Source organism: Capricornis sumatraensis, chromosome 14, assembly GCF_032405125.1.
Source record: "Capricornis sumatraensis isolate serow.1 chromosome 14, serow.2, whole genome shotgun sequence".
NCBI lineage: Eukaryota > Metazoa > Chordata > Mammalia > Artiodactyla > Bovidae > Capricornis > Capricornis sumatraensis.
Window position 1 is genome coordinate 71157305 of NC_091082.1, and position 27053 is coordinate 71184357.

At 40.6% G+C, this 27053-nt stretch overlaps 1 protein-coding gene across 1 annotated transcript in view; it reads left to right on the forward strand.

The window, feature by feature from the left end:
• The first annotated feature begins 6660 nt into the window (after window positions 1-6660).
• Window positions 6661-27053, forward strand: part of DHX9 (DExH-box helicase 9) — a 44903-nt gene continuing 24510 nt past the window's right edge. Inside the window, exons 1-12 of the mRNA XM_068985981.1 lie at window positions 6661-6774; window positions 10175-10307; window positions 11176-11316; window positions 18323-18434; window positions 19402-19505; window positions 20264-20412; window positions 22763-22809; window positions 24305-24441; window positions 24952-25041; window positions 25136-25297; window positions 25431-25508; window positions 26066-26257. Of these exons, the coding sequence (XP_068842082.1) occupies window positions 10197-10307; window positions 11176-11316; window positions 18323-18434; window positions 19402-19505; window positions 20264-20412; window positions 22763-22809; window positions 24305-24441; window positions 24952-25041; window positions 25136-25297; window positions 25431-25508; window positions 26066-26257 (1323 nt within the window). The 5' untranslated portion in view covers window positions 6661-6774; window positions 10175-10196. The remainder of the gene's footprint in view (window positions 6775-10174; window positions 10308-11175; window positions 11317-18322; window positions 18435-19401; window positions 19506-20263; window positions 20413-22762; window positions 22810-24304; window positions 24442-24951; window positions 25042-25135; window positions 25298-25430; window positions 25509-26065; window positions 26258-27053) is intronic.

Consider the following 27053-nt stretch of genomic DNA (forward strand, 5'->3'; position numbering starts at 1 on the left):
GAATGACAGAGGATGAGATGGTTGGATGGTATCACTGACTCAATGGACATGAGTTTGAATAAAGTCCGGCAGTTGGTGTGGACAGGGAGGCCTGGCGTGCTGGTGTCCTTGAGGTCGTAAAGAGTTGGACACGACTGAGCAACTGAACTGAACTGAATTGAATGTGTTTGTGGGCTGGGAAGGTATGTGACATGACTTTTTGCTTTAAAAATGTCACTCTTGAAGCAGTGTGATGAGTAGATTAAAAGACAAACTGGGAACAGGGAAACCATTGGGTGGCCTATTGCAATAGGTAACCAGTGGTGGAGACTCAAACTAAGGAGGTGGCAGCAGTGATGGAGGGGAGGGAGTGGAATAAGATATTTAGAAAAAGAATCAACAGAAACTAGATATGGAAGATACAACTGGCACTCCGTATCTGCAGGATATCTCTGTATCCAAGGATTCAACCAAATACAGAAGAAAAATATTGGGAAAAAAAATTCCAGAAGGTTCCAAAAACCAAAACTTGAATATGTCACATACTGGTAACTATTTACATAACATTTACATTGTATTTACAACTATTAACATAGCACATACATTGTAGTTATTAGAAATCTAGAGATGATTAAAATATATAGAAGTATATCCTATAGGTTTTATGCAAATTCTGTGCCATTTATTTAGAGACTGGTGAATCTCCATAGATTGGTATCTGGGAGGGTCCTGGGACCAATCGCCTATGGATACTAAGGGACAACTGCACTTGTATTTGTTATTTATTTCATGTAACAAATCACCCCTAGATGTAACAGTTTAACATTGGAAATATTAACTCATGTAGTTTCTGAGGGTTAGGAATCTAGGAGCAGCTTAACTGGGTGATTCTGGTACAAAGTCTTTGAAAAAATTGCAGTCAAACCATTGGCTAAAGCTTTATTCCTCTCAAGATTGAACTGGAGCCGAAGAACCCACTTCTGGGTTCACTTACGTAGCTGGGCAGGCCTCTGTTCTTTGCTGGCTGTTGGCCAGAGACTTCAGTTTCTCATGAAACTATGGCAGCTTTCTTACTCCAGAAAGATCTGAGAGAGTGATCCGAAAGATAGAGATGGCACACAAGTGAGCCAAAACTCAAAACAGAAGCCGCAGTCTGTTAAAGCAATCTCAGAAGTGGCTTACTATCCCATTCCATGTGCTAAAGCAAAAAGTCAAAAAGACCAGTCCTAGTAACAGTGTAGGATGGGACTACACAGGGCTCATATGCCAGGAGGAAAGGATCTTTGTTGGCCATATTGAAGGCTGCCTACTCCAATAATAAAAGAATCAGGATTGAGACCCGAGACTCAGAAAGAAGCCTGGTGGACATTAAGGAGAGAGCTTCACTAAACATTTACATATGATCTGAAGTTCAAAAGAAAGTTTGGATAGGAGATTGAGGTTTAGAGGGTATTCACACATAGATGGCAGTTGAAAGCATGTAAGATAGTCCAGGCAGAGTGTATACAGAGTGCTGAGAACAGAATCTGGGCATGACTGGCATTCGGTGTGCTTACAGAGGGAGCTCCATAGGAGTCTGAGATGGAGGGATTGAGACATGGGAGCAGAGCTGTGCTCAGAGAAACTCCAAAAGCCTCAAATGTGAGGGGTGGTGATGTTCAGAGATCTGTTTCAGAAGTCTCTTTCTCAGAGGAGAATGTTAAAGCTCAGAGGGAAATGGGCAGTTGGCAGATGTCACCAGTCCCCAAAGGACCAGGGTCTCTCAATTACTCCTGGAGTCATCTTGCAAGTGTGGAAAGCCCTGGAACCTCAGAAGCTGTGTACCACGTGAGGTTCCATTCCCAATCACCTTGTCACTGAGCCCCAGGCTCAGGACACAGGCTCTCTAGGGCAGCTCAGAAGTAGCACAACTCACCATTGGCTGCCTAAGCTGCAGGGCAGGAGGCTGGAGCTGAAAGACCAGCATCTAATTCACCCCTGGTTCAAGGGAAGGGAAGATTAAACCCAGGGCAGCTGAAGGACTTGCCAGGGCCAAGGCCAGTCGTGAGCTGATAAATGGTTAATAATTGACTCTGGCAGAAGATTGGGTTGGGGAGTGGTAAGGGGGGTGGTTCGTGGCTCCGGGGAGGCCCAGACATGTAGCATTTGCCTAATTCAATAGTCTAAATATTCTCACCATGGGATGAGGATCAAGATGACAAACTAAGAAGATAACAGAGCTTACTTCCCTCCGCAAATGTTACCGAGTCCAAGCTCAGTTCTGCTTCCTGCACGACAGGCCAATAATCAGGAGACAAGGTGCTGAGGCAAGGCGTAGTGATTTTACTCAGAAAACCAGGCATCCAAGAAGGTGGCAGACTAGAGTCCAAGACATCTTATGGCGTCTGGATGCTAGCTTCTTTTACAGAACAGAGGAGAGAAGGTAAGGAAGTAAAGTAAAAAGGCGCTAAGTCTTGCAAAGTATCTCCTGGTTTGGCCAGCCTCCATTAAGGAAAGTGTTAATTCCTCTTTTTCTGCAGCCATCCACAGGTGGACAGGGTCAGGATGTTTCCCTATGAGCTGAATAAAGGCACTTTAACTTTCTGGTAGAGGGGCAGGTGTTCCCCGAGGCCACGATGTACGCTTATAGCTTCAGGCAGCATCTTCTTAGTGATTATAGAAACAAAAGCGATGGAAAACAAAGGTTAGAGTAAAAGAAACAAATCGAACAGGGAATCAGATTTTATTCTTCCCTGTTACTTAAATGAGTCAAAAATACATCTACACGTGGAACAACTGTTATGGAAAACTAACTGAAAAATGTCAGAAAAACTAAACAACTAAGGCTGCAAGAAAGACTCCCATATAATTGGGAAGAAAAGCATGAAGTGGAGACCTGTGACCTTGGGAGAGGACAAGGGGAAAAGGGGAATCACACAGGTGGCCCTGGGGAGTGAGCAGGTGAAGCCGCAGACTAGACCCCCCAGTTCTGGGGTCCTGCCTGGAAGAGACAGCCCCTTTGGCTGCTTGGAGGACCACTGGGACAAAGAAGCCGGGGAAGCCTAGATTCCATTCATGAGGAGTGTGCAGGTACTCGTCTGCCATCGGACAGGGTGGAGAGAGGTCTGCCCTAGTGGTTGCTTCTTTGCTGCTATCCCTAATCTGAGCTGGCTTCCCTGATGTTTCAGGTGGTAAAGAATCCACCTGCCAATGCAAGAGACCAGGGTTTGATCCATGGGTCGGGAAGATCCCCTGGAGGAGGAAATGCAATTCACTCCAGTATTCTTGCCTGGAGAATTCCATGGACAGAGGAACCTGGCAGGCTACAGTTCATGGGGTTGCAAAGAGTTGGACATGACTGAGCAATTAACACTAGTCTGAGCTAAGAGAATACCCCAGCCTCACATACTCCACAGCACAGCTTGGCAATGAACCTAGTGCCCCGGGACCTTGGAAAGGCTTGATCTAAAGATGCAGAGGCAAGCCGGGGGCCTGGGGTGTGGTCTGGGTGGGCCAAGAGTGGCTGTTGTTGGCACTCACTCAAATGGTACCACTGAAGCCCGACCAGATTTCTGACAGCAGCATGGTCACTTAAACCACCATGACCCCTGGTCACGACCTGGTGAATGCTCTGGCCCCACTCAATCCATGCCGCAGCTTTGCATTGATATGGGGTGGCTGCAACACGGGATAAGACATGACTCTGGGCTGCTTCTGAGCAGAGTCACAGATGCCTACCCAGGCAGCGCACACAAGCCTTTCTTACTTCACCACTCCCTTCCTTTGAGGCAAAGGCTCCAGTATGGGGAGAAGTAAAGATACACACACTTAGGGGTGGTAAAGAATCCGCCTGCAATGCAGGAGACCCCGGTTCGATTCCTGAGTCGGGAAGATCCGCTGGAGAAGGGCTAGGCTACCCACTCTAGTATTCTTGGGCTTCTCAACTGGTAAAGAATCCGCCTGCAACACGGGAGACTTGGGTTCGATCCCTGGGTTTTGAAGATCCCCTGGAGGAGGGAAAGGCTACCCACTCCAGTATTCTGGCCTGGAGAATTCCATGGACTGTAGAGGCCATGGGGTTGCAAAGAGTCGGATGTGACTGAGCGACTTCCACTTCACTTCAATAAAAAACTTCAAAGATATAAACTTAAAGGGAACAAAGCCAGCCTGAGTCCAACCTCCAAGGCTTTGGCTCAAGCAACTCAGGAGACCACTGCCAGTGTGGTGACAGGCACTGTGCAGAGCAAAAGTCCCACCTCACAGCCTGCACAGGCTCTAGCTACTTCAGCACCAGCCATGACCCCCTTTATCAAGGTGATGGTGGCAAGCCCACCCTGAGAAAAGATGTGACTGCTGTCACATCAAATCAAGCGCTCACATCAAAGACAGTGGGCACACAGTCTATATAGGGATGCTCCCACAAACACCTATTCAACACCACAAGATAACTGTTTCACCTAAATTTATAGACACAGAGAAATGTAAGTAAAATGAAAAGACAAGAACTACTCTCAATTGAAAGAACGAGACAGTCTCCAAGAAAATGATGAAACATATATGTAATCCATCTACCAGACTATGAGTTCAAAACATTGGTAATACAAATGCTGTGTTCTTTATCTACAAGAAAACACCTGTAATCCATTTATGCTATTTGGGTTTCCCTTATCATAAAATGAACAAAACAAAACAAAACTCTGGTTTAAGTACCCTTGTAATGCAAGTTCGTGTGCCTGACAGTGAAGCCAAACTAACTGAAAAAGAGTTTGCAGCAGAGAAAGGTTTATTGCAAGGCCATTCAAGGAGACAGGAAGCTTATGCCTTAAAAACCCTGAGCTCTGCAAAGCACTTTTAAAAACCAGATGGGAGGGGGCGATCTGCGATCAGCTTGTCACAATTCTCTGATTGGCTGACGGTGAGGCGGTGTCACAGGGTTTAAAAAAATTGGTCCTTAGGCTCCAACTGACTCATGGTCATCATATCTTCCATTTGCTGGAGAGGGGAGGTTCTTTACATCTGCAAAATAACTCAGGAAATGTGCATCAAACAGTATTGTCTAGGTACTTCAGAGAGAAGCTTTGGGGGAACATTTGGGGGAAGGCCTGTCCCAGGAAGCTCCCATGGCATCCTGCTCGGTTACACCCTGAAAGGGACAAAGAAAAAGATTAAGGTGTTCTCCTGAATGGTTTTGTTTTTAGTTGAAGACAGCAAACCCAGGAGGAAACTAAGATTGAGTAAATGCTGTGTTATTCTAATCATAGGAGAAATACTAAAACAAGGGACTAACCACAGTGAGCTAGAAGAGTGAAGAAAAAAAACTTAGCGAAAGAGGTGAAAAATAAGGATGGTAGGTATGATGGGGACAGATAATTGATTAGTCTGGATTCTCTGGAACAATCCCAACTGGAAATAATCTGTACTATTGACTCTGTGGGAAGCACTAGAGTTCAAAAATTTAAGTGACTACTACAATAGTTAACAATACAAATTATTTCAAAGACTGAAGACAAAAGGATACCCAATTTGAGCAAAAACAACCTTACAGTTTTTAATCTATTCATTTTAGTAAGCATGTGATATGTACCCCAGTTGTAGCAGGGAAAAACCAGTTCTGACTCCACTTTGGAACTATCTGACTTACTTTTAGTTTTTTGTTATTATAATCATACATAATGGCCTGCCTGAGAGAATCTTGCCCCTCTGCCTGTTAAAGTGTCTTTGTTCAGACCTCGGTCCATCTGTAGACGTCAGGAAGGAAGAAATGAACACATCTCTGTTTGAGACTTCTCTTTCTAGGAGATAGTTGCAAGATTAATGGCCTTTCTATTTTCTTTCTTCACCTCCCCCAATCTGGAGTCATTTGTCTGCCATCTTCTTGGCCAGTCAGCTCTCTGAACATAAAGTCATATTCCTTGCTTCAACCCCTCCCCTCTGATTCACTGGCCCGTCCATGTAGCAGGCAGAGTACGCTTGGACTCCGTTAACACAGAGAGTGGCCTGAGTGAGCCAGGCAGAGTTCCTGCCTTCATTGAGATTATTTCTCTCAGGAGATATTCCTGTTAAGAGTATTTGAATCACTACAACGGTATCTGTTGAACACCTACTGTGTGTCAGGAACACACAGTAAGCCCACTTCACATGGTGTCTAGTTTAACTACCCTAACAAGCCTCTGAGGTCTTCCCCGGTGGCTCACCAGGTAAAGAGCTCGCCTGGCAATGCAGGCGACACCGGTTCCATCCCTGGGTCGGGAGAAGGAAATGCAACCCACTCCAGTATTCTGGTCTGGGAAACCCCATGGACAGAGGAGCTTGGCGGGCAGACAAGACTTTGGAACTAAAACAAAAACCCTATGAAGTTAGCACCTAACATTTCAGTTCTGTCTTGGAAGGGCACCTCATCTACCACAGGTCCCTATGACAAAAGCTGCAAAACATTTTGATGCATTAAAATGCTACCGGGCCCCCCAAGTCCCCCAAACTTTCAAACAGGAGGTGGCTCTGCTACACAAGGAAGCCAGGCCGGGACCGCGGGCGCCATTGGCAGCCCCATCTCCCAGGCGACCAGAAACTAACGGCCGCTACGTAGCCGCAGGCCCGCCCTTCCCTCACGGCGGCCCGGGCCGCCCGCCCCGCCCCCAGCTCGCTTGCTGCGCATGCGCAGAGCGCTGGCCCCGCCCCCTGGCGCCGCGATCGCAGCCATTTCGCAGTCGCTTTCTTGCAAGTTGCGGTTTGCTCTCCGGTGTCCGTCGCTAAAAGCCCGTGCTACGGACGGTCCTAAGAGGGCTGTGCTCTCGGGCACCAGGAAAGCAGAAGAGGGTAAGGGGAAAACGGCCTTGTGGTTTTCCTTGGGCCGGCGTGGGCCCCGCGGCTCTGCAGCCGGGCTTTGTTCGCTGGCGCGGGCGGTGGCGGGTTGGGGTGGGGGTGGGGAGCCGCCTCGCCGGGTTCCCGGATTGCGGGCTGAGTGCTGCCCGCCGCGCTGCCTTGCCCGTGGGGTCGGGGGAGCCCCGTTGTTGCCCTGCTTGTTCGCGCACCCTTTCCTGGCCCGGTCTGCTTAACGGCCAGGCCGCACTTCCTCCTCCGGCCTAGCGCGGCGGCGCGGCTCCCGCCGCAGAGGGAAAGGTGTGTGGGGGCGGGGTGAGTCGTCCTGTGGGGCTGAGCCCGCCGAGGCCCCCCGCTCGCCTTAGGGCCCTTCGGTCGTTCAAGACGCACAGAACGGGCTGTTGCTTCGGGGGCGCTGTTCTGCGGCCGCTGTAGACAGAGAGAGAGTAAAGGGCTGAGGCAGCGTCCCGGCCCTTCCTTTCCAGGGGTTGGGGTGGGAGGAGAGGGAGGCAGTCGGAAAACAGGCGTCTGCAGGTTTCCGTCAAGAGGTGGCGAGGAATTAGTGTAAAGGGAGAGAGCCACTTGAGATCGGGTGGCGAGGGCAGGCGTCCCGGAGGAGGGTAGTAGACCTTTGAACTGTCGGCCGCGGGGCGGAGGATGCGTCAGCGACGGAGGAGGGGGCAGAACCGCAGAGGCCGAAGGGAGTAGTGAGTGTTAACGGGCAGGCAGGCGTTGGAAACTGAAAGAAGGCCATGTGACTGGAGTGTGGTGAGAATTTAAGGGAAGCAAGGATTCGGGGGTAGCTAGAGTGGAGGAAGTGGGAATCGTTGAGGACGTCATTCCCGCACTCCAGGTGTGCAGAGTGATAGCAGGGAGATGGGACACCTACCTTGGAGGCAGAAGTGGGCAGTGGATGAGCAGTGGCCTACCTGGCTGGAAATTCTGGGCCCCCCAGTTAGGAGCTCTGTCTCTTGGGGAAGGTTATTCTTGACTTAGGTTACTCACCTGTAAGAAGGGAATAATAATAATGCTTTTTGCACAGTGTTGTAAAGGTTAAGTAAAATAGTTCACGTAGGTGCTCCTTTAAGGATACTGATGGGTACATAACAAGGGATGGCTATAGAGGATCTTCAGGGACTGGGTAGATCCCACACCGTGAGTAACTTGGTGAATGGTGGTGCCATTTGGGGAGATGGGAAAACTGGGCTTGGGAGGAAGAAGAACAGGTTTGGGGAAGAAATTAAAAGTTTTGTATTGACTGAGATGCCAAGGTAGCATCCAAATGGGTCTGTTAGATGAACTTGGTTTTGGAGGTTAAAAAGACTGTAAATGTTTAGTATATATTTGGTTATCATTAGGATATAGTTGGTGTTTAATATTATGGAGTTAGATGAGACTGCCGAGGGAAGAAGGAATTTGATAGTGTAGTCCTTCATATTCCATGTTAACTCGTTCACCTTGGGGGCTTGTTTTTTAAATTGATTATTCATGGTTGGAATTTGTAGATAGATATCCTTAGCTTTCCACAGCTTTTCGTTAATGGGTGTCTCCAGGGTTAACTTAGTTGACATCATCAAAGCTTGGTTTTTCCAGTAGTCAGTTGCAGACATGAGAGTTGGATCATAAAGAAGGGTGTGGGTGTGTTTGTGGGGTGTGGGTGTGTGTAAGTCACTCAGTCGTGTCCCAACTCTTTGTGACCCCATGGACTGTAGCCCACCAGGCTCCTCTGTCCATGGAATTATTCTCCAGGCAAGAATACTAGAGTGGGTTGCCATTTCCTTCTCCAGGGGATCTTGCCCACCCAGGGCTTGAACCTGGGTCTCCTGCATTACAGGCAGATTCTTTACTGTCAGAGCCCCAAGGAATTGATGCTTTCAGATTGTGGTGCTGGAGAAGACTCTCGAGAGTCCCTAGGAGTGCAAGGAGATTTGCATCCTAAAGGAAATCAAGTATTAATATTTATTGGAAGGGCTGAAGTTGAAGCTCCAGTAGTTTGGCCATCTAAGAGCTGACTCATTGGAAAAGACCCTGATGCTGGGAAAGATTGAAGGCAAAAGGAGAATGGGGCTGCAGAGGATGAGATGGTTGGATGGCATCACTGACTCAATGGATTTGAGTTTGAGCAAACTCCGGGAGATAGTGGAGGACTGTCTGCCTGGTTTGCTGCAGTCCATGGGGTCTAAAAGAGTCCGACATGACTTAGCAACTGAACAACAGGGTGACTGACTACAAAGTAAACTTTATACTAAAGTCCAGTTTGATGACACAAGACTTAGATGCTAACAAAATACACTGAGCATCATCAGAAGACAGACTTATTGGGGTTTCCTCTCACATCACAGCTAATTGAATTTGTAGTGTATTTTCTCTGGTTCTAAATTTAGTCTCAGATACTTAGCTAGTAATTTAAATTCAGATTTTAGACTTAGGCTAAATATCTTTTGCTCTCTTATAGAGGGAGTAGAGGGAGAATGCTAACAAGTGCAATATGTTGTTTTTCAAGAAGATGTAATATTTTCAAATTTTAATGAATATCAAGGCCTAAAGATTTGGTATAATATACTTAGGTTCATTAATTATTTTAAGTACTGATTAATTTATGTATTTGGACTTACTAACAATATATTGCCTGCAGCTTTGAGGACAGTCTGCTAGGAGACAGTGCAAATGAGGGTAGACTATTGGATTTATATACGAAATAATTGATGACCATTTCTTTTTTTTTTTTAGCCTTGTTTAATACCACAAGGCCTCCAAAAATTAGCAGTGCTCGTGTTACCCTTACTTTGATCTACCCGACCGAGTCCTTGGTAACGAACCCAGAACTCACGTCAGGTAGAAGCAAGGGTAAAACTAAGTGTGTTATGATGACCATTTCTTAATATAGTAGTTTGGGTTTGAACTTGGGCCTCCACAGTGGATAACTTGGAAGTTACCTATCTATACCAAAGTTTCTTTCCCTGTAAAACAGTGATATAGTAGGATCTATCATGTGTATCTCCCACAGTTGTGAGGATTAGATAAAACACATAAAGTACCTCTTGTAAAAAGGAGATTACATAAAGTCTCTTTTAAGAAAAGGTAAAAATCACATGTAGTTACCTAAAGATAACCATTTGTGGGGGATAGTTGTTTTCCAGCCTTGATTTATTTATGCATACTTCTTGCGTAGTACAAACTATAGTATTCTGCTTTTTTTCTTTTTAAACAAAATGTGATAGATGGTCCAGTTTCATCATTAACATTTCTTAATAGGCAATGTTAATAGCAGCATGATAGAATATCCTGTGCTTAGCATAGATTTTCAGTAAATTTCAGCCATTGGATATTTCCAGATTGGTAATTTCCACTGTTTACTCTTATAAATAATGCTGTTTTTAACTAACTTGTTTCTTAGGTCTGAAGAAGACACTTGAATCATGGGTGATGTTAAAAATTTCCTGTATGCCTGGTGTGGCAAAAGGAAGATGACCCCAGCATATGAAATCAGAGCAGTGGGGAACAAAAACAGACAGAAATTCATGTGTGAGGTATTAAAAAAAATACATTTTGCATTTATGTGACTTTAAGGCTTATTTTATTATTAAAAGAATAATGTTTTCTGTTTGGAAATGTTAATGTGTTGTACAGTGGATTATGTCCTTTATTGTGACTTGCCTGCTATTTCTATCTCATTATAAATCATTTTCAAGTGATATGAAATCAATCATTTTAAAAAAAACTTTTGAACAAAAATAAATAAATAAATAAATAAATAAAAACAATAAAAAAAAACATTAAAAAAAACTTTTGGCTGCACCACACAGCTTTGGGGATCTTAATTCCCTGACCAGGGGTGGACCCGATGCCCCCTGCAGCGATAGCACTGAGTACTAACCACTGGACAGCCAGGGAATTCCCTGAGCGTTACTTTTAAAACATTGTGGTAGGTAAATTATTCTAATTAGAACAATATGTCTTTCACACTTTATGCACTACCAGTAATGCAGACTAGAAAAATTGGATTAACTTTGTCTGTAGTTAGTTACTAATTCCAGTAGAAAGTAGGTGCATTCTTAACTGCTTCACATCAGAGAGCTTTAAAATAAGTACGGCTAGTTTATTCTTTGGTCTTGTAAAATCAGATTTTAATGTGGAACTTAATGTTGTATTAGAAGAAATTATATGAGCCACATAAGTTAACATTCTTGCTTTTGGATTAGTTTATCACTGGACAGTATGAATTAAGAATTTTTTTATAAGACAGCCTGTGAATTCTCTTAGGTATGTTGTTTTCACTATGTTTATAAAGTATATCTCCAATAATTAATTGTAATCCCTTAATGGTCTAGTAAAGTATGAATTTTTTAAATCCCAAAATTACCCAGGTCACACTCTCAATATATTTTTTTCTTGAAGGTTCGAGTGGAAGGATATAATTACACTGGCATGGGTAATTCCACCAATAAAAAAGATGCACAGAGCAATGCTGCCAGAGACTTTGTTAACTATTTGGTTCGAATAAATGAACTAAAGAGTGAAGAAGTCCCAGCTATTGGGGTAAGTATGGCCAAGCAACTTGAGACATATATTATAAGATTATGCTAATCCAGTATGTATGGAGGCTCAGTGTGATAGTTTTTCGGTGTTGTTTTCAAATAGTATATTAATATGTTCCTTAGTGAACCTTGGGGGTGGTTTGTTTTCTCAGAGAACTGGGATGATTTCCTAAAGATTTGGATTTCATTTTCATTATGTACCTGACTTGGGGATTCGCTTTAGTCGGTATCTCTTAGGGTTTTACATATTGTATTCATTCAAAACTGATTTTTCAGAGTCTGTTGTATTCTGTGTACTTCAAAAATAACATTTTAAACAGAATATAAAAATTGGTAACATTTTAAAATACATTTGCTCCCATTGACATTTTCTTAGCAGAGTTAAAATAGTATTTGGTACAGTAGAATATCATTCTTGTGTTTTTTATACCATAATTATTTTTAATTATATTGTGTGTATGCAGCAAAAGTTTTGAAAAATAAACTAAAAAGTGAACGTTTGAATTTTCACAAAAATAGTGGTATTGCTGATGTTTTTAGAAAGTCGTATTATGAAAAAATCACATGATTTAAGCAGATGCCTTAGGTATTACATGAAAGATCCAGTTTTTATAAAACCTTTAGGAATAACATTAATTTCAGCACCCTTGAATGGGTTTTTGTATTCTGACTTGCTTATAAAGGTAAAAATACATGTTTTTTACCTTTCCATTGCATTTACCCAGGAATTGTGTTTACTTTCTAGTATGGTGTACCACTATATAATTACAAGATTTTTAATTAGTTTGGTTGAGCCATCTGTAAAATGAAAAGATTGGACAAGACGACCTTGATTCTGTTTCAAATATTTGACCCACTGGCCTTTGTTCCATGTGTTATGACCTATTCTAGTTGTGTGTTTTGGTTTTATATTTTTAAGCCTCTTGCTAGGTCGGTTGGTGGCAAACTCTTACATCTCTTTTATGTAAAAATGTTTTTATTTTACCTTGAATAGAAGATAACGCAATTCTGAGGCGCCGGTTTTCTTCTAAGACTTCAAAGATCATGTTGCACTGTTGTCTAACTTCCGTTGTTGTCTGATGAGAAGTGGGCAGTAATCCAATCATTTCTGCCTATATATGTTTCCTTTGGTTGCTTTGTTTTTTTCTTTGGTTTCCAGTAGCTTGGCTGTGATGTTTTCTTTGTACTCATCCTGCTTGGAGTTTGCTGAAATTCTTGAATCTGTAAATTTATGTCTTTCATCAAATATGGGAAACTTTTGGCTATTTTTTTTTTCCCCCAAATATTTCTTAATTTTTTCTTCTTCTTTTTCTGGGACTTTCATGTTAACATATATAAGAAACCTTTTGGAACTATTTTGGAGGTCCTGGACCGTCTTTTTCTGCTCCTTTCTCTAATTTTCAGATTGGATGATTTCATATATATGTTAAAGATAATCAGTATCTTCAAGTTACTGATTATTTTCTTTGTTGGTTCTGTCAGTTCCCCCCACCCCACCGCCCGCCAGATACTATCTTTTTTTCCCCCTAAGTTTATTGCCCTTTTTTTTTTTTTAAACAGGTTTTGTTTTTCTGGTGGCATTTCTTTTCATCCAGTCAGTATAAGCATACATTCATAATACGACTGAATTTCTTGTATATCATTGAGCATAGTTATAATAGCTGCTTTAAAATTCTTAACTGCTAATTCTAACATCGGGGCCATCTGAGGGTTGGGCTCTGTTGATTGTGCTTTTTTTTTCCTGTAAAAACACTGGTTTTATTATTGAAAAAAAGAAACAAAATCCTGGTCATTTGCAGTATCTATCAGCTTTCAATTTTGGCTCTCCTGTCCAGAAGTGTTTCATGCAAGAATCCATCTTTCCAGGCCTTTTTCAGAATTTTCTGTCTTCTTTCTTATTTTAAGCTTGTGGTCTTGGAAGCTCTGGAATTTTTTTACATAATTGATTTCACACTGTTTGACGTTTCCTTTGTCTTCTTCTGGAATATCATCTTTTTTCTTAGTTTCTCTTTCGGTGCAGGATCTGATCTTTATCATTTCTTCTGCCGTTTTACTTTTTGCTGCTATATCACCTGCTTCATTGCATCTAATAAAACAGCTATTGGAGGCCAGTAAAGCCATTTTCCCATCTTGAAAGACAGGTTCCCACTGCTCTCTAGGTCCAACTGCATCTGAACGCCCAACAACAATTGTGCTTTTGAGATTTTTCCTCTTTGTATGTCAAATGGTTTTGCATTATATTCTGGGCATTGTGAGTGTTATATTTTGGAAACTAAATGATGTTAGTCCTCCAAAGAGTATTTTGTCGTTGTGTTGTCAAGCAGTTAATTGAGACGGACTTAAGCGCCAGCACTGTCTTTTGAGTGACAGTTCAGATCTCACTGATCCTGTTTTCTGATCCTGTGCTGGAGGGCTTGACATCTCTTTTGCATATATATAGTTCAAAGGTTAGCCAGAGATTTGGGGAAGTTTATACACAAGAGTTTGGGATTCCTCTTTTGTTTCCTTTTCAGGATTTCTTTCTCACTTTCTAGCAGCTTTGGTGTCCCCATATTCTTATCCTTTGATACTTCTGGCCAGAAAGACTGGGTTTTCTATTGAGTTTTAGCTGTCTGAGATGGTCTTCCCTAGTAATAAAAGGCATAATAAGCTGGAATTATACTGTCTATTTTTTGCTTTCTCATTTCAAGTTCCTTCTAGAGTTTGCAAGATTTTGTTCACTTTTTAGTGCCTGTGTAGAGCTGAGGAGAGTTTTAGGGTTTTTGTTTTTCTGGAGTTAATATTACCTGCAGGAGTTAGTGTAGTAGGAGGTACTGTGCCATACCAAAAATAGTATCCTATTTTCAATTTTTTCTTGTTAGAATTGTAACACATTCAGATCTTTTCTGTAAGGCTCCAACTATGCATTTTCTACTTTGTCCCTCACTTCTACACTGACCTTCTTGCAATTCGTCAAATAGGCTAGCGCCTTTTCCGTCTCAAGACTTTTGTGCTTGACTATTCTTTCTGCCTAGAGTGCTATTTCCCAGCCATCCTGTTGAAAATTGCAAATCTGCTGTTAGCCTGGTGGCCTGTCTCCTTTCATTGTTTGATTTTTGTCCGTATCGCTTACTAACTTCCAGCCTGGTGCTTCTCAACCGGGAGTGATCTTGTCCCCCAGGGATGTTTGGCAATATGTGGAGACATTTGTTACAACTGGAAGGGGATGGTGGCATTATTGACATCTAATGGGGAGAGGCCAAAGCTTCCTGAAACAAAGAATCATCCAACCCAAAATGTCATTTATACTGAGATTGAGGACCCCTCTTTTAATCTATTTTTTACCCCTAGATCCTCATACTATAGTTCATGAGAGCAGAGGATGGGGTTGGAGGGGGGGAGGTGGCAGTTCTGTGTTTAATTCGTTGCTATCTCTCTAGCATCTAGAATAGTTCTGTTCCATACAGTAGGCACTTAATATTTTTTGGTTAGATGAATGAGCGATGAACTTGGAAAAATAGTCTATCACAAGCAAATCTTTACCATACCATCTATATTTTACCTCCCCATCTTCACCAAACCCTGTTTGTGTCACTTCACTTGCCCTTTCATGCAACAGAATGTACTTGCCAAAAATGACTTATTTCTAAATGCCAAGGATACTTAAACTCTTTTTTATCATGGAAAATGTCAGATGTGTGTCAAAGTAAGACTAGGAATAATATCACAAACCCCTGTGTTGCAATACTGTTCACCATGACGAATCATGATTCATCTCTTAATTTCTATCTACCTTTTTCCTTTTGGATTATTTTGTGGCAGATCCCAAATATCCTTCATATGTTACTGTTTCAGTTTGTATTTCTAAAAGGTAATCTTTTTAAAAAAAACAGCAATTCCATTATCAAACTAAAAAAAATTAATAGTTTCTTAACATCCCCAAACACCCAGTCAGTACTCAGATTTTCCTGATTGTTCCGTGAGTCCATTTTTAGTAGTTTATTTAAATTATGTTCCAGATGTTGTCTGTGTTTTACACTTAATTGATGTCTGGTGTTCTCATCACTAGATTCTCTCTCCCTCCCCATCTCTCTCTAATTTTTCTTTGGAATTCGTTAAAGAAAGCATGTTATTTAATTTATAGTTTCCCACACTTTAGATCTTGCAGATACAGCCCCCTGGTATCATAACGTATTTCTCTGTTCCTCATAATTGGTGGTTAGAGACTTGACCAGATTTCAGTTTGATTGGAGTAGAGGGGCAGGCACAGGAAATCTCCAAAGATTAAGTCTGTACTCCCATCAGGAGGCACCTGATGGGACGTTAGCAGCTATTGATATCACTGTGGATTTAATTCTTCAGTAAATTTCTTTGATTTTTTTAGTTCAAATACTTTTATAACAAGAAACCACCTTTAAAAAAAAACAGAACCTCTCTTTATCAATAATTCAGTTATTCTGGGGTATAATTTATACAGAAAATGTTAAAGATAAATGTTTGATTCTTTCCCTTTAACAGTTAAGTTCATCCCTAGTATCTTTTAAAAGGTTATCACTTATGTACTAGTCCACAATTATTATGAACTCATTGATTCAAATATGTAACATATTAATACATTCATTAATCTTTTTGTTGCTGTTTTTAAGTTGCCCCATTTTTAGCTGGTAGGACCTTCTTCAGATTGATTTTTTTCAGTTCCTTTAACCTTACCCCTCTCCAGTACTCTTGCCTGGAAAATCCCATGGACAGAGGAGCCTGGTAGGCTGCAGTCCATGGAGTCGCTAGGAGTTGGACACTACTGAGCGACTTCACTTTTACTTTTCACTTTCATGCACTGGAGAAGGAAATGGCAACCCACTCCAGTGTTCTTGCCTGGAGAATCCCAGGGACGGGGGAGCCTGGTGGGCTGCCGTCTATGGGGTCACACAGAGTCGGACACGCCTGAGGCGACTTAGCAGTAGCAGTAGCAACCTTACCCCTAAGTCTGATCATTTTCTTGCTTTGTGGCATATCATATGTTGGACTCAGCTTGAATTTTACTATTAGAGATGTTAAGATCCCTGGCTCTTTTTCCTGGGGGGTGGTGTTTAGAGACTACAAACTGAGTGCCAAGAGTTGCTACTAAATCGGTTATTGTTTTAGCCTTTTCAGTGTACAAAGCTTGGGAAAATTTTTTCCAAGACAAGGTATATTTTGAGTTCACTCTGATGCTTCCAGTTTAAACTCAGAATGGCAGAGCTTTTTCTCACCCTTAGTGTGCATCTGTTTGTCTGTTATCCCCAAACCGAAACTGTGTTTCCTTGCAGAGCCCTAACATAATTACTCTTGCTTTATTCAATAATACATGTACAGCAGTCTCATGCTGTAAATTCCAGTGCTATTATCAATTATGCAATTACTGGAAAATTTAAGTTTTTGCAGTTCTTTTCATATTTAGGGTATATCCTACTTGTTGTTGTTTAGTCACTAAGTCATACCTGACTCTTTGCAACCCCATGGACTGTAGCCCATCAGGTTCCTCTGTCCATGGGATTTCCCAGGCAAGCATACTGGAGTGGGTTGCTATTTCCTTCTACAGGGAATCGTAACAGCTCAGGGATCAGACCACATCTTCTGCCTGGCAGGCGGATTCTTTACTGCTGAGCCACCTGGGAAGAAGCCCCCATATCCTACTGCAGACTTAAAATGACTGCACTTTCACATTGAAATAATTCCTCTTTGTGGTCATTCTGTCATCTCTATCCTTTGGTTTGTTTTCATTTTGCTTTAATTTTTAAGGATCATTGTAAAACTATTACATTAAATAGTTTCATAATTTGTTAAATTAATGAAACAAGTGTATTTGGAAAAGTCTGTGACTTCTGTCCCTGCCTCCTCCATCTGTTTTCCTGTTGGGTTTTTGTTTTTTAGTTATTAGTCAATCTTCTTTTTTCTAACTATAAGCCAAAAAAAATATGTATATTAATATTCCTAATCCCAGCTCTTTATTTTACTAACAGTATCTTGTGTACACTTTTCTTTTTCCTTTACTTACCTGCTTTTCACTAAAATAGTACCATAGTTTCTTCAGCTAACCTCTACTGATGGATTTTTGTGGTTTTTACTGTTACTTACAATGCTAAAATGAGTAGCCTATGTATTATGCATGTGTATACATATAAATTGTTGTATTTTTGCTCATCTGTCTTGGGGAGAGATTTGTTAAAATGGAATTGCTGTGTCAGAGGATACTGCATATGTGCTTTTGCAGGCTGTTACCATTTTCTTTCTCTGTAGGATAAGAGTTGAATTATTTTGCATTTCCACAATTTCAGTCATTTCCAGTGGTTCTCAATGGGCAGTTTTGGCATGTCCCCCAGTCCCCATTGCATTTTTGACTAAGAACAGGGAGAGGGTTGCTACTGGCATCTAGTCGGTAGTCCAGGGATATTGCTAGACATCCTGTGATCAAAGCGTCATTCCTGCTTTGGCCCAGCTGGTTCATTCTTACTGGAGCTGTTAGTAATTGCACTCCACTCTTCCCCAGTAGTATATTGAACACCTTCCATCCTGGGGGACTCCTCCTTCAGGGTCATATCTTTTTGCCTTTTCATACTGTTCGTGGGATTCTCCAGACAAGAATACTGGAGTGGGTTGCCATTTCCTCCTCCGGTGGATCACATTTTGTCAGAACTCTTCACTATGACCTGTCCATCTTGGGTGGCCTTGCACAGCATGGCTCATAGCTTTATTGAGTTATGCAGAAAGGTAAATAATGCATACAGCATAAAGTGATCCCAGTTTTTGTGTGAAAATTATTTTCATCTACATAATTATGTAATCTCCAGAGAGAAAATTAACAGATATTTTTATTACCCTTACCTTTTCTGCCTGAAATGAGAACATAATAGTTTTTTAATTCTGAAAGCAACCATATTAATATTATGAGGAAAAGAGGGGGTGACACATGGGCCTCCTGTGAGTTTTAGAGAATTTAATGGTCTCTGAAGGCAAAGTTACTGACCTTGCCTTGACTTTTCCTCTTATAGGTAGCACCCCCTCCACCCTCAGCTACTGATTCATCTGATACCACAACAGATGATGGAGGTTTACCAGGAAACCTGGGAGGACCTCTTCCTCCACATCTGACTCTCCAGGCAGGTAAGGACTTGAATGTGTGCACATGACTGAGAATAAGATAAACACTGTCTTGCACAGTCGTCATCTTTTTCTCACTTGGACAGATAGAAATAACTGTTCTGAAGTCTTAATGTGAAGAGAACCCAAGATTTTCATAAGTTTGCAGATACTACCAGATTATTTAATCTCTTAAAAAGTGGTACAGCTCAATTACTTTCTGTCAATAGATTTTGATCTCTGGATAGATTTTGCACAGGCTAGAATATTTGGTTAAAGGGGTTTATACTGCCCTTTTGTGTTTTTAACTTGACTTCTACCAAATATTGTAGGCTTGTTTGTTTGCTGTATAGGTCCCAGTCACTGCTGAATTCTGTATATATCAAAACTTTCATTAGTGTGTCCCCTGTGGGGTCAATTACCTGGAATATTTGTCAAATTACCTATGTCTCAGATCCAGTGTTTATAAGACAAGGATAACAATGTTTACTTATAAGATTACTTGAGTAAACTCTTAAAAAGTATTAATAAACAGTTTTAGGCAATATTAAGTACAATTTTTACTCTGCTTTCTCATTAAAATTCATCACTTTTTAACACTTTTTTAACTTATTTCCATCTCTAGCACTAGCGTGTAGCTTTCTTTCAGGGTCATATCTAGTGAAGAAACAGTTACCATTTAATCAGTTATTACATATGTAACAACTGAAAACAGAGGTACATGATAATGTATCACAGGTTATCAGTCACTTATGATCATTACTAGCAGCACCCTGCTGCATACCATCTTTACAGTTAGCAATTTAGACCTGTATTCAGTGAGGTAACACTTTGTTAAGTGAGAGATTTCAGGTCCATTTCCAAATAACTGAAATCTTGAATTTCTAATAATAGAGCTCTGAAATCTAAATGAGGAGTAGCTTTAAAAAAATATTAAGAGTGTTTGTACCATTTGATTTGCTAAAAGAACATCATTTTCTTTCCATAATAGAAAATAATTCTGGAGGTGGGGGCTCTGGCTATGTGCCCACCTGGGATCGAGGTGCCAACTTGAAGGATTATTACTCAAGAAAAGAAGAACAGGAAGTCCAAGCGGTAAGGCTATATAACCCTGTATTACATCTCCTAGAGTGTGATTTAGGACTTGGTTCATGGAACAGTTTAAAATATTTGCAACTTTATAATTTAGTGATTGTTTTAATTATTTGAGACTGATAATTCATGCAAAACACCATAAATCTAAGCTACCTGTTAATTCTGGTCACTAGAATTGCCTGTGAAATAACTTTTTCCCTGGTATTAATAAAATGTCTCTTCATCTGCTTTGTAGGAAACTTAGTTACCTTAGTAAACCTCATTTCTTGATCACTTGCAGTAAAAGTGCTTTGATAAGACAGCTTACTTTTCTGACTTGATAGATACCTTATTTTTTTGGCCAAATAGATAGATACTTAGATTTTATTGGCTGTATGCGGCATGCAGGATCTTAATTCCCTAACCAAGGATCAAACCCATGCCCCTTGTAGTGCAGAGTCTTAACCACTGGACCACCAGTGAAAATCTTTTCGCTTTATTTGTTTAAAGTTTTTAAACCAGCCTAAAAAACGTGGTCAAAGGCTTCTTCGGAACAGTTTAAATGTGTAATACATTAACCAATAGCGTGTTTATACGATAGGACCGTCACATGGAATAAAAACTAGTTCTGGCTGAGTTTTGACTAGGATTAAAAGCTGTTAAAAAAGACAACTTTTGCACTTTTAAAGCATGGTACAAAGAAATTGTTGTTATAGAATTGTGTATCTTAAATATATATAGCATCATGAAGCCAAATTTAATTATCATTGATTCAACAGACCCTTGAATCTGAAGAAGTGGATTTAAATGCTGGACTTCATGGAAACTGGACCTTGGAAAATGCTAAGGCTCGTCTGAACCAATATTTCCAAAAAGAAAAGATTCAAGGAGAATATAAGTACACCCAAGTGGGTCCTGATCACAACAGGTTTGCTTGTTTCACTCTTTTCCTTCTATAGTAAGTTAGGGGTTTGTAGAGTTATTGTTCTGTTCTTGTATGTGGCATCTGGTTCAGTTTGTGGATGAGTAGAAATGGTGAAAAGATATGTTACTTTGACCGAGAATTGTCACTGATGTGTAATGTGCAGTTTGTGATGGCTTCCACTTAGAAGTGTGATTTTAAGAATAAAATCACAAAAATTTTCTGTGTAAGAATAAAATCTGCAAAAAATCTGCTATTTGTGTTGCTAGACTTCTGGTTCTCGTATGAATCTGAGAGGCAAAAGCCTCAGTAGTAGCCTCAAGTAGTGGTTTGTCCGTGTTTGACTTAAAAGTCAGCCAGAGGTAGTGAGTTTGTTGTTCTCTGTGGTGTTAGAAGCAGTTATAATGTGTTTTTCTTTAACGTGTCAAGTTAGACACTTAAAGTTTAGAGTCTTCAGAGAAAAGATGGTGTTACACCTAGAACCAAATTTCCCATCGGCTTTGAAAGTTGCCTGTGTTCGAGTCCTATTAGTGAAGTTTTAAGGGCCTGTTGTGAAGCTGAAGGAGAGCCTCCATCTTTGTATGTGAGTTAAATTAGCATACTTTTGTTCTGTTAAATTTCATAAAACTGAACATACAGGGAGGAGGAGGTTCTCACAGTGACAGTATGTTTCTCAGCCTGCTTGCTGTTCTTCCTGAGAGCATTCCAGGGTGTAGTAATTATTACTCCCAGGAAGGCTCATATGGATAAGATTCTTCTGGGGGCACTAATATTTTATTGAAAGGGAGGGGATGTTTTAATGAAAATCTGGATGATTTAATTTGCTGTCCTTAAATGAACTAAGTCAAAATGCATCAAAACTGTTTTCCTTAAAAATCAAAGTGTTGCATCCAGCAACCCTAAAATAATTATTACTGAAATAAAACTTTGATATTGATCAAAATGATGTTCAGAGCATGGTTTCCCCTGCTTCCCAGTGTTTTATTCAATCCTGAATTCTCAAATACTTAATTTTGACATTGACTTTATTAAACCATCAGATTATAAAAGATTCATTTATTGATGATTTTTTTTAAAAAATTTTGTTTTGCTACACTGATTGGGCTTAGTAGCTCTTAATAACTTTAAGGGCAGTTAGATAATTTAAGTATGCCTGAAACTTATTGTAAATTTTTTTTAATATCTTAATTGATTCTGATACAAAGAGTTAAAGAATTCAGGCTATGACAAGGAAGGCAGAGGCAGTTGGGGGAGCTTGGACAGCATTGCTCTTTGTATGTCCTTTAAAGGCATAACAGACAGCAACACTAGAGGTCTGTGTTCATACACACATGTGCTGCTGCTTAGGCTGAACTAAGCAATCACATGGGAAACTATTGTAAACTGATTTCTGGTGTTGCTGTTCCCCCCTAGGTGGAGGAGAATGAGATTGAGTGCTGACTTTAAGCCTGGCTGAGAAACATACTGGCATCGGTGTCATTAATGAAAGGGTGGATGTTGTTTCCCTGAAAGCCAGTGGCCTTTGACCCCTGAAGCCGCTGTGCCTGAAGGTCAGTTCACGAGGTATAGGAAGGAATCTTAACTTTTTTTTTTTGTAAGTCTCACCTGACCTTTTATTCACAGCACAAAGCCAAGGTTAGAATATGCAATGGAAAGATCAGAAAGCATAGTTTCCAAAGGGCAATTTTCCCCTTTTTAAAGCCCAAATTTATTCCCTAGTATCTGCTAGCTATTTTAGCTGTAGTTTTCAAAAATATTTTGTTCTCCGAGACTTGACTTAAATAAGCTAATTTTTTTTGTTAATAAGGGCTACTTCCAACTGCAGGCAGATACCAGATCTCTGTCTCGAGCCACTGACACGGGCTCAGCGTTCGTATACCCATGTGTATGTGTGCATACGAGCCTATTTTTAGCTGATGGTAACAGATTGAAATCATTAGTGGGTGGCCCATGCAAAGAATCTTAAAACAACCACAACTGTAGTTTAAGGAGAATATTGGACTTACTTTATTTCTTGGCCTCAGGCTAAGTGGAAAATTCCTTTTCACTGAATGTTTTCTAGCTATTCAGACTGCAGCCTTGAAATACAGTTTAAAGTAAGTAAATATGGAATCACAACTCCTAACATTTTCTTTCCATGAACAGTTGGCTCATCAAGTTTGATTACAGCTGTCTCATGCCGTGTTGTACATTATTTGACGTTTATATACTTCATTTGTTCTAGGAGTGAACAGAAATGTTTACAGTGGTTTTTTGCTTTGATTTGCCTAAGCAGTTGGAAAGCCTGATTTAAGAATCCTGGATTTAATAATTGTAATGGTGAAGTTTCTAACCTTGTTTGTATATGTTGTTACAGGAGCTTTATTGCAGAAATGACCATTTATATCAAGCAGATAGGCAGAAGTAAGTGTTATTGCTTTCCTGATATTCTGAGTCTTGTACAGTTTAGTAGTATTCATTATAAAGTCTTGAGCCACATATATTATTAATTTGACAGAGTCCATGCTATAAGGTACCATTTAGGGTGTTTTAGAATATTAGTGATTAGCAGGCCCAGTTTCCCAATTTTACATGTGAAAGATTGTGCTAGTATTGTATTTCAAAGGGTAAGAGGTGGTAGGCTGCTGAGGAATGTGCCAGTGTCAAAGAATTAATCTTTCCATTGATACAGAAAAGATACAGCTCCTTCAGGTAAAACTTAGTGACATTTAGAAAGGATTTAATCAGATGATAGGATTGGAGGTCTAAAGGTGAATGTGAGCATTTAAGAGTCATGGAGTCAAGACAGAAAGGTGAGAAAGTTACCCTTGAGGAGGCATTTAAGGAACTGACTGGGGTTATTCATAAAGGAAGTAAAAAGACAAGCATGAACATGTATTCTTTATTCTTAGTAAGTTTAAAAGCAGGCAGTGTGTCATGCTTGAAAGTATAGAATAGCTCTGTGTACCTGATTTTGTCTCTAACAAGTTTAGTGATTTCAACTAAGTCATACCTGTGTTGCTGGGACTCAGTTTACGTCACCACATTTGCGGGAAGTAGGTAAAGATTCTTCCCAGCTTGAGAATTATGCACTTATGTGTAGTGTCTAATTCTTATGACTTAAGTGTAGTGTATCAAAGACTTAGAATAAAATCAAGTCTTTGGAAGAAGCACTAGGAGATGATGTTGAATTTTTTTAATCCTAGACTTTTACGATTACTTTGAGTGGATAGGAGTTTTAAGCTTTTTGGAACATAGCTACAGTCATTTGTTTACATCAGGGAATAGCAAACTTCTGTAGAATTCCAGATAAATATTTTAAGCTTGGTGGGTCAAATATATGACACATTATTATTTCTGTCTTATATTTATAAGCTCTTTATAAACATGATAACATTTCTGGTTCCTGGGCCCATAGTCAAACTCTAGTTGAAGTGTTCTTAGTAAATGGCTTCACTCTTGAGAGACAGAATTGAGTAACTGTGTCAGAGACTATATGGCCTTAAAGCCTGAGATGTTTTTTGACCCTTAATAGAAGAAAATTGCTTGACTCCTGGCCTAGGCACTTTGGACCCATTTTCATTCCTTTGATTTGGTTTTTAATCCTTTATTTTTCAGAAGTTAAATTCTTCCCGTTTTAATGCTATATGATGTTAATAATGACAGCTTCGTTAAAATAGTTTGCTTTTAATGTAAAGATTTGTATGTGGTATGTGTCTTAGTGTGTGCCTATAACCGATGGTCAGCTGTTAATGGTATTGGTTTGAGTTAGCAGTTAGAATGAAAAGAGGTTAGAATTCATACTGGGCATTTTAGGTCAGCTTTTGTACCCTAACCTCCTAGTTGCTTATGATGAGATGTTTCTGTACTTAAGACAATTTATTTTTTTCTCTTTGGTAATTTCGAACTTAAATTATAGGGATTTTTGCACGCGAACATGGATCAAATAAAAAATTGGCAGCACAGTCCTGTGCGCTGTCACTTGTCAGACAACTCTACCACCTTGGAGTGATTGAACCTTACTCTGGACTTACAAAGAAGAAAGAAGGAGAGACAGTGAGTCTTTAGACTTAGTAGCCCAGAGAGATAATATGAGATTCAGTTTTGCTGTTGTTTAGTCACTCAATCTGTCCGACTCTTTGTGACCCCATAGACTGTAGCCCGTCAGGCTCGTCTGTCCATGGGATTTCCCAGGAAAGAATACTAGAGTGGATTGCCATTTCCTTCTCTAGGGGATCTTCATGACCCAGAGAGCAAACCCTGGTCTCCTGCATTGGCAGGCAGATTCTTTACCACTGAGCCACCAGGGAAGCCCGTGAGATTCAGTTTAGCTTCTGTTTAATATTTGGCTAAAGATGTTTGATCATTCTAGGACTCTTGCCTCAAGAAATGGAAATGGCTTTACTCCTCATTAAAGTAATTCTTTCACCAAGAAACTGACTTCTTGGTGGCTTTAGGTCTGTTGTAGGCCTAGTATCGACTCCATCCTCCTAACCCTTCCATAGTAAACCCGAGTGGTGTCCATGCGTATGTCACACGGTTCTGATGACTCTCCCTTTTCTGTAGGTGGAGCCTTACAAAGTGAATCTTTCTCAAGATCTGGAGCATCAGCTGCAGAACATTGTTCAAGAGTTAAATCTTGAGATCGTGCCCCTAGTAAGCATACAGCTACTCATTTCTTCACCTTTGTATTGACCTTCTTTAGTCAGACAAGAACTGATATTTTTGGTTTTGTTTGTTTTTTTAATAGCCTGAAGATCCCTCTGTGCCTGTTGCACTCAACCTTGGCAAACTGGCTCAGTTTGAGCCATCTCAGCGGCAAAACCCAGTGGGTGTGGTTCCTTGGTCACCGCCACAATCCAACTGGAATCCTTGGACTAGCAGCAACATTGATGAGGGGCCTCTGGCTTATGTGAGTGCAACACTGTTGTTGAGATCAGACTTCTGTGTTTTACTTTTGAACATATTTCATTCGGATGTCTAGTTTTAAAGAAATGAATTCAGCAATTCTGCTTTTGTGTGACTGTTGCTTTCCCATTTTACAGGCTACTCCCGAACAAATTAGCATGGACCTCAAGAATGAATTAATGTATCAGCTGGAACAGGATCGTGATTTACAAGCAGTAAGTCTGAAGTATTTAAACAAATGGGACTTAAGAGTTTCAAAACAGTGAATAGTATATTTTTGCCCTTTCTAGGAAGGCTAATCAAAAAATACTAATCTAACTGATTCCTAGTTACCTCTGAGGATAGGAGTAGTGAGTTAAGGGCCTGTGATTCTTAATGTAAATGAAGAGATGGAGTATAATAACTTTCTGTGTGTGTGTGTGTTTTGGTGTTTTCTGAATAAAGCGACTTAAAATGTTAGAAGAAAGGTAATGTATATGTAATGTCCAGGATAAAAATGAGGAAAATAAGGATGTGGATAAGGCCAAAAGATAGGTTTTTTTTTTTTTTTTTTTCCCAGAAATTTAATGGAAAGAGGCTGTTCAATTAGAGGTGGGTGTGTGTGTGTATATATATATGTATATAGTCTTTTCTCAAAAAGTATTTTCTGAGTATTAAGCCAGCGGGAAGGAGTAACTTTTCCTAGAGATGGCAGTTTCTTTTTCAGAATTAAAATAGTAGCTTCTGATAATGTACATGGGTGGACATGTGAAGTGTAACTTTTCTAATACAGGTCTTACAGGAGAGAGAGTTACTGCCTGTGAAGAAATTTGAAAGTGAAATCCTGGAAGCAATTAGTCAGAACCCAGTTGTCATTATTCGAGGTGCTACCGGATGTGGTAAAACCACACAGGTTCCCCAATTTATTCTAGATGACTGCATCCAGAATGACCGCGCAGCTGAGTGCAACATTGTAGTAACTCAGGTAAGTGACAAGCCAGTTGATGAGGCGTGTGCCTGTTGTGAATAGTGTTGAAGAGGTGGAAACATCTAGAAGCCAGAGCATTCCTAATTCTTTGATCAGCTTCCCTTTGTAGTGACAGAAAATTCTGAAAGTGGTAGAGCATTAGGCCCCTTCAAGTTAAAAACAGAAAAAAGGCATGAAAAGAGTTTAAGTTTTGTGTTAATCTCCGGTATCTTTCACTGATAAGGTAAACTGAATGATATGGTAGATTCTTAATGTCTGGGCTTGAAGGGAGTCTTCAAACCTCATTTCAGTTCAGTTCAGTCGTGTCTGACTCTGCAACACCATGGACTGCAGCATGCCAGGCCTCCCTGTCCATCACCAACTCCTGGAGTTTACTCAAACTCATGTCCATTGAGTTGGTGATGCCATCCAACCAGCTCATCCTCTGCCACCCCCTTCTCCTCCCACCTTCAATCTTTCCCAGCATCAGGGTCTTCTCAGATGAGTCAGTTTTTCTCATCAGGTGGCCAAAGTTTTAAGAGTTTCAGCTTCAGCAGCAGTCCTTCCAATGAATATTCAGGACTGGTCTCCTTTAGGATGGACTGGTTGGATCTCCTTGCAGTCCAAGGGACTCTCAAGGGTCTTCTCCAACACAGTTCAAAAGCACCAATTCTTCGGTGCTCAGCTTTCTTTATAGTCCCAACTCTCACATCCATACATGACCACTGGAAAAACCATAGCTTTGACTAGACAGACCTTTGCTGGCAAAGTATTGTCTCTGCTTTTTAATATGCTGTTTAGGTTGGTCATAACT